At 41.0% G+C, this 7866-nt stretch overlaps 2 protein-coding genes across 2 annotated transcripts; one reads left to right on the forward strand and one right to left on the reverse strand.

The window, feature by feature from the left end:
• Positions 1 to 726: 726 nt before the first annotated feature.
• LOC131321836 (uncharacterized) lies at positions 727 to 3670 on the forward strand. Its single transcript, XM_058352794.1, has 2 exons — positions 727 to 998; positions 3087 to 3670. Exons 1-2 carry the CDS (start codon positions 798 to 800, stop codon positions 3270 to 3272), a joined length of 387 nt encoding a protein of 128 aa, XP_058208777.1. The 5' UTR covers positions 727 to 797; the 3' UTR covers positions 3273 to 3670.
• Positions 3671 to 4098: 428 nt separating this feature from the next.
• On the reverse strand, positions 4099 to 7866 carry LOC131321835 (metacaspase-5-like). The gene is made up of 2 exons (XM_058352792.1): positions 7404 to 7866; positions 4099 to 5280 (listed from the first exon to the last, which is right to left on the reverse strand). The coding sequence occupies exons 1-2, from the start codon at positions 7747 to 7749 to the stop codon at positions 4349 to 4351; spliced, it is 1278 nt and encodes a 425-aa protein (XP_058208775.1). The 5' UTR covers positions 7750 to 7866; the 3' UTR covers positions 4099 to 4348.

The following is a 7866-nucleotide window of genomic DNA, read 5'->3' on the forward strand; positions in this document are numbered from 1 at the left end:
TTCTCACCCATGGCTGAATGACACTAGGTTGGTAGACTGATTAATAGACACTTTTACTAGTAGACTAATAGGAGAACGTTTCTCCCTCTTCATTCTTCAATGCTCATTGTTTGTCGTTCTCTCTTTATTCCTCTTGGCCTTGTACATATTAATTTGCGTATGTAATATACCCCTGCACACCACTTACATTATCCAAGTAGCTGTATTGGATTTTCCGTAGGCTTTTAGTTAAAGGAGAGAAAGCATCACCAGAGACGAAAAATCAATCACGGATCAAACATTGGTGGGAGAACGCTGAGGCAAGGCATAGCAGAGTGGTACATGGCGGAGTGAAACGCAGCCGTGTCGATTGTCATCAGCCAGAGCCTTTTCACCCTCGCAGCGGTGAAGGCTTTTCCAGTGGGGCTTACGGTGGCTGCTGGAGGCACATGGACGGAGTTTGATTGGTCATTTAATGGACTTCGCCCATGTGGGAAGAATAGGGTTTTGATTTGGGGAGAAGAGGGTTTTGATTGTCTGCAACTTTTTGGGCTGCTATTCTGTGCCAATGGGGCATTTAATGGACAAAAATGTCACGTCACCACAAATTGGACAATGTATAACGGCAGAGGCATTAATTAGGAGGTTTTTGTAAATATAGGTGTTTAATTGAAATAAACTTAAATTTAAGTGTTTATGTGATATTTGGGTGAAAGTTGAGGTGCCATTTTGAAAATTTTCCAAAAGAAAAATGACAAATAAAAAATGCACAAAAACAGAGTGACAAGAGAAGAGAAGAGAAGAGGATCCATCCGATTATGTCGATCCTGTGGGAGAAGAGCGGGACGTGGAGGTGGATAGTGAGGCAGACGAAAGAGTCGAAGCCCTTCTTCATAGCATTCGCCACCATATGTGGAGTGGTACCTGGTGTCATTGGCTACGGAGTTATGCAGATCACCAACTCCCGCAACCAACAACTCGAATCCCACCTCCGCCACAACGCTCCACCCGATTCCCTAGTACGCATCTTTCTCTAATTGATGATTAATTATTCCCTGGCCTGCTTCTTTCTTCTGTTACTCCATTTCCATGCAAAAATTGTTTATTCTCAGTTACTACTCCACTATTTATTTATCAGATCAGATTATTACTATTAAGGGTTTCTTTTGTTTGCCTTCTCTTCTTTTGGTTTATTTATTTTTGTGGTGGTTCTATTGTTCCTCACAAATTAATTGAAGATTCAAAAAATAATATACTACAACGCAACTACTAAAAAGTAACAATGAAAAAGTAATAAAGACGATCAGACATGAAATATTTACGTACTATTTTGGCCAAATTCAACCAATGTCCGTGAGACCAATATGTTATTTACTACTACAAGTCGTCAAGCTTGCTAGGACACCCTTGAGTTTGAAGACACAAACACTTAAAGGCACCCCCTCTCACAACTGTGAAGACCACACTATCTTGCCCAAGCTTTGACTTGGCACTTGCACCAATACACCCCACACATTCAGCACGTGTTACTCTCCCTTATAAACCTCATAAAAGGATATAGAACATCAAGAATCCACCAGTGTAATTAACCATCGTACAACATGAATGACTAACAAAAGCGAATAATGTTCCAGAAGTTGGAACTTCAACCAACAACATTGGGGATTTCCAACCATCCTAACACTTTTGGAGTTTGCATATATACTTCCACCCCATCGCTACCAAGTCCACTTATGCAAATAAATATTTCCTATGCTAAACGAAAATCCTTGAAAAATGAGCTATATATACAGAAACATGGGGCATCACCCTCAGACAAAGCAAATTAGAAAACTAGGTAAACTTACAACTGGACAAGCCAAAAAGACTACTACAATAAACAATACAAAAGTCGAAGAGTTCCCAGAGAAAAAACTTCCCAGGGATTAAACCACAGCTTGTCATTTTCCCACCATCTTTTATGCACATTGCCGCATTGGTAGAGTAATTCCAAACAGGACATACCTTGTTTATTGCTCTTACTTGCTAAAAATTTCAGAAGCCCCGACATGCTGATAAGATTTGGAAATTTTCCATATTTGTTATTAAACATCTCCCAAACTTACCGGCAATTCCTTGTATTATGTTATACGTCCCCACCTTTCGTGCTTCACTTACCTTTTAGGCTTTTACATACTTGAAAGAACCAGGTCATATAACTCCTCTGTGTAATCATCCATAGACCTTTTCCTCATTAGCAATTTTCAGCCTTTGATATTTAATGGAGTATAGTTGTGGGGAAGAGAAGTTGGCAAGTCATTTTGAGTTTTACGCATACTTGCCAGTTCCCGGTGATTGTAAAATTCGTTGTCAGTATTCATTGGTTTAAGGATGTACTGCTTGAGTGTTCATCTGGTGAAATTCCACCATACTATTGTGCAACATATGCAAGAAAGTTAATACCTTAGGTGAGGTAAAGCAAGGTGCATACACAAACCCAACTCCAAACACCATCAAATTGTTTCCCTTCATCTATGTTCATGTCTGCTTCATTATCAAAATGTGCAAGGTTTCTGACTTTGCGTTTTGTCTTTTTCCTTGTTAAGATTCAAGATAATTGGCCTCTAGTTTCTGTCGTCTTAAATCTTAGTTGTTTTGGTATCAATGTCTGGACAGATGCGTCATCAGGCCGCTGTTGAAGTCCAGCATCTAGTAGCTTCTAGGGTATGATTTTAGATGATGACCTGCATGCCTTAAAAACCGCCATGTAAGCTTTCTTCCATAAGCGTAAAAAGCATGTTCAAGTATTATGACCATATGGTCAGCGCAATTATAGAAAACAGTTGATGGCAGGGACAATTGGTGGATAAATCTAATCTCTTGGCCTCTTTCATAGTTTGCACTTGACTCGTGATGACAGTACTAGTTTGGTTCTTGATTTTCTTGCTTTCTTCTCTTTGATCACTTCTTTGAACTTGAAGATATAGCGCTCTCTGTTTTTCTGCTTCTATTTATCTTCCTTAACCTACTCTTGGATTACTGTATAGTTTCTACTCCTGCATAGAGTGGTGTCTAGACACAGCTCTTTCTTCTTTTGGTCCTGATGTACTATTTGACTTGTGAATTAGATGATGGGGAAAGTAAACAAAGACCGTCTGGCAGAATACCTTGGTGAACTGCAGAGGAAAGAGGATACAAACGACCGATATGTTGCTGCTTTAAGGGGGGAGACATTAACCAGGAAGCCGTATGTGAGGATTCAACCTGTGCCAAAGGAAAGCAACTCCGAGATTAACAAACAACAGCAGAAGTAGATGGGTTGGTCAACTGATGGTGTGCGGAGTCCTAATTTTGAAATGGTCTGGGTCACAATTTACACCATTTTTCTTCTTTGCTGGTATCCTAGACACATCTAGGTGACATTTAATATTAGTATATGCTTTACAATTGTAATCTTGTTCGAAATGATTAGATCTACTGATTTGGTTTTGAAACTTCAAGATTTAAGCTTGATCTTGGGATCCAAGTTGTGGTTCTCTCCGGTGTCTTGGCTTGATCAACAGATTTGGCTGGTTTCTGGTCTTTTCTTTTTCTTGTTTTTTGTCTGTGATGACTTTGTGTTGTCTACTGTGGGGTTTTCACCAATAACTTGTTTATTATGACTTTTTTGATTTGGTGAAAGTAAATCTTGGGCGGTTGTCCTTTAGTTGCATTTTTCTAAACTGTATGTATTCGAGAATGTGAAATTCTGTAGGCAGATAAAATTCTCCACCTTTTTTGGCCTTTAAGCAACATAATTACCAATTTCCTAGGTAGGACATGTTCTTAGGCGCCGCAGTTCTGATACAAACCTAGACACTGATCAAGTCCCACATGCCATGCTGTATTTTGCGAGATGGAAAGCTTTTTTTAAGGATGACGGAAAGCTTTGAGACATGATATGATCTGGTGTTGCCAATTATGACGGTGAAATTGAATTGAGGAATCTTGCAAATGTAAGTAGGTAATTTTCTGGATCAATAGTTTTAGAAGAGAGATGTATATTATACATATTAATTCCATGATTATGACCATGAACACCAAAGGCAAACAATAATCTTATAGGTGGCTGCACAGGATGCAGTTTACAACATAGAACTCTTGCCACAATCGCAGTACTGCAATCACAACACAACATCACGGTCAAGTATCGCTGAAATACATGACAGCAGATTTTGGTTCAGAAATTGTTGCTCATACACCAAACATAAAGCAATTATACAAACACACGATCCACTCAAAGAGGACGAAAAAAAAGAGAGTTTACACCACCACACCACACAAAGCCCAGAAGTAACTGGATATTTCCTAATCACTCATCTGCCTTGCATTATTAGTAGACTATCCGTCATCAGCACACAAAAGAAGTTTCAACATGATTGTCACTGCAATAGAGGCCTGGACGCTGTGTGAAACCCTGGCTCTTCAACATCTCCCTTGCCTTCAATACAAGCTCCTGATTAGTAACTGTGCCATCAGTTTCAGCAATTATGGTCTGAATTGCATTGCTAAGAGCCCCATAAGCTTCATCAGCATTGCCAGACGGGCTAGCATCTGCAGAAGTTTGATCAGTTTGGCAGCCACTGATCAGAATACCATTGTCAGGAAGAGCCCGCCCACTTGCCCCCGCATAAACCTCTTGCTTTCTGCTCACTTGTGTTTCTAGAGCAGGTTTTGCATAGTCTTCATCGTTTACATCTAGCTTTTGCTTGAGGAACTCCTGAGCCAGATTTCCAACCATCCCCATCAATCCACCACCTTCACCGTTGCCCCCACCGCTGCCATGTTCCTGGAGTTTGTTCATGATCACCTTCATAAACTTCTTAACCTTGGGGCTGGCATCTTCACCAAAGACGTCAAAAAGAGTTGGCCTCAGCTTGCCAACGTCAATGTCATCCTTACCAGTTTTCTGCTTGAGTATCTCGATCAGAGTTGAGAGAGGCAAAGATTTGTTCTTGAAATACCCCCAATCCCCGTATCCTCCTCCTTCAACTTCTCTATCCTCAAAATTTTCTTCCTGGTGCCGATTGTGGTGGTGGCGCAATCCTGAAGGTAGGTTTATTCCACGGGACTCAAATGCATCCTCCACGGTTTTATGCAAGAAGCTTTTAAATCCAAAGCCCGATGCAGATTCAGATTCCTGGCCCTCGCGAGAATGCATGGTACTCTCCCCAATTTGCTCTTTGGCCTCATCAATAAGGCCGCCACTATGGCAAGAGTCAGATACAATAGTAAGGCGGCAACCTTCCGGTACATTGTCTACAAACTCCCGGAAATCATCATCTGTGCACACACACACACCAGCAAAACAGTTAAAATCTCTCCCTCCCCCTCAGATGACACGTGTGCGCGCATCTACATGAATGTGAAAGAAAGGCAAAATACCGACTTTCTTGTATTTGTCCTTGAATTAGACCACTAATTAGTTTTGCAGGTTCCTGTCGATCGTGTAATATGCCAGGAGCACCCATCCACTTAAGCCAACTTACCTTAATTATATGAACTACACAGGAACACGCATGGGAGGTGGTGTGTCCTATAAATTTAACAGTTTTTAAGCAGTCAACACATCAGGGGTATGGGAGGTGGCGTGTCCTATAAATTTAACTGTTTTTAAGCAGGTAACACATCAGGGATACACGCGTCCAACTTGGACACATAGGAAAACATGGCAGGGATCAATTTACAGTATTGGAAGCTTATTTCAGGCATACGGTGTACGATATTCCAAAAATATGAGGAAAAAGAGGTACCAATAAACAAAATTGACCAAAAAATCCTCATTGAAATTGTAGGAGTAAATATAAAACGAAAACAACAAAATTTGTAAAGATACTATTTTGGTTATTTCCAGATGAAATGGTTGCATGAATACAACTGTATAGCCATTATAAAATGTATAAATGCTTTTTACCGTGTCTTTTGCCCATATCTCTGTTAGTGTCTTTGTATGTTTTTTTTGGCCAATATTGTATACATTAGCGGAGTTAGTGGGAGTGTTAGAGTTAGCACAGGGGTCCAGAGGCTATCTATAGCCTTAGCCCCCAAAGCCCCGCCCCTCGTGGGACTCGAACCTTGGTCACCACTGGGGGAGGGAGATGAGATACCAACTTCACTAGAAGTGGTTCTCAACTGACAGACTTCAAGATGATGCAACTGGTAACTATTATGCAACCAGAACTTAAAAAACCAAAAAAAATGTAGTTCAAGAGAGAAAACAAGTGAATTACTACAAGATTCCTCAACATCACCCAACAACTAGTTGCAAAGATCAAATCAAACTGGAACAATCATTTGTGGAATCACACGCAGCTAATTGAAAGCGAAAAATGCATACTTAAACAAGAATACTGAACCCAGAACAGTTCGTAAAATATAGTATAAAGTTCTTGTCCAATTGAATTTTCCCACAATTTGTTATCACTTGAGCAATAAACGAGCATCAACAAATGCCTGCTGGGCATCAGAAAATGATGGAGTGCCGCCAAAATATCTATTGCCGTGATCAGTCAGTTGCAGCTGAAAGTAGTCTAATGTCAGGGAGGACCTGAAAACGGTGGAAAATATTTGTGGTTTTATGTCAAGTAAACCATTTTCAAGGGAAGTATTTTATTTGCTAATAAGTTTATAAATGCGGGAAAACATAAGAAAATATGTAAAAGATTCCCAAGGGACAATTTCAGGAGTGAAACAAGTTGAGGTTCAACAAAACAGATAGTACAAACGACGACCAGAAGTGAGCTAAGAGAGTGAGCTAAGAGAGTTATAAAGGATCATGGATACTTAAATTGCAGCATCACTTTTTGAAACATTTTTCCCAGTAAACTTCCATGTGACCAAAGCAAAGCTTACGACTGATGGTACAGCACACCCCACATATCCCACCCAAAAAGAGCCAGAGCTATACACCCTGCTAATCCACAACAAAACTACCCAAGGAGCAAAACGACGTGAGAATTGAGAGAGAAAACTATTTGGTTCTTCAAGATATCAGAAGAGATTCTCCGAAACTTAATAGAGTCGCCTAGCATTGCCCTTTATCACTACACAAAATCTTATTATAGGTCAATAATTTTATTCTCGAGTTCAGAGATAACAGAGCCCAGATCTGTAGTATAGCAACCAAATTTATGCATACGCCAACCAGAAAGTCAAAAAAGGGAATAGAATAAGCATTATGTCACCTACAATTCTTTTAAATTTTGGCCAGCGGGAAGAGTACTGGTCTTAAAGAACAGTTGCAGAAGTTAAAAAGTACTAACTAGTTCACACTCCAAGGCGGTGTCTCTGTGTGTGCATATCACGTAACACTTAATAGTCGATCATACTAATAAGCACCTATCTATCATGGGTAAAGTAAAACTTGCTCCTAGATTAGGTAGAAAAATCGAGAGAGAGAGAGAGACCGGTGATGAGATTCATGTCAGTAGGGACGATGCACTCGTCGTAGCCGGTGTCGTCGTCTTCGCCAGTCTCGGCGGGGAGACGAGTGCCGTGGCCGCTGTAGTGGACGAAGAGGAAGTCACCGGGCTCAGCGGATCGGAGGAGATCGGAGAGGGCTCGACGGAGGTTGCGGCCGGTGGGCTGGGTGTAAGAATCGTCGTTGTCGATGAGCACCGTTATGTCCTCCTCCAAGAAGCCGTACTTGTCCACGAGGCAACTGTGCATCTTCCTGACGTCGTTTACGCATCCCTTCAGTTCTGCCTTCGTCCCTGGGTAGTTGCACCCTATCAACACCGCTTTCTTCCCCATTTACACTCACTCGATCGATCGATCTAATCTACCTCACCTCACCCCACCCCTCCAGACAGACAGAGTCTTGATCTTGTCGGTTCGTTTCACCTTGTTTTTCTTTTCCTTTCATTTCTC

The sequence above is a fragment of the Rhododendron vialii genome, chromosome 4a (genome assembly GCF_030253575.1).
Source record: "Rhododendron vialii isolate Sample 1 chromosome 4a, ASM3025357v1".
Classification (NCBI taxonomy): Eukaryota; Viridiplantae; Streptophyta; class Magnoliopsida; order Ericales; family Ericaceae; genus Rhododendron; species Rhododendron vialii.

Coding starts and splice junctions, on each gene's coding strand:
- LOC131321836 (XM_058352794.1), top strand. CDS start 798: ATGTCGATCCTGTGGGAGAAGAGCGGGACGTGGAGGTGGATAGTGAGG. Junction 999..3,086: donor ACGCTCCACCCGATTCCCTA/GTACGCATCTTT, acceptor CTTGTGAATTAG/ATGATGGGGAAAGTAAACAA.
- LOC131321835 (XM_058352792.1), bottom strand. CDS start 7,749: ATGGGGAAGAAAGCGGTGTTGATAGGGTGCAACTACCCAGGGACGAAG. Junction 5,281..7,403: donor TGACATGAATCTCATCACCG/GTCTCTCTCTCT, acceptor GTGTGTGCACAG/ATGATGATTTCCGGGAGTTT.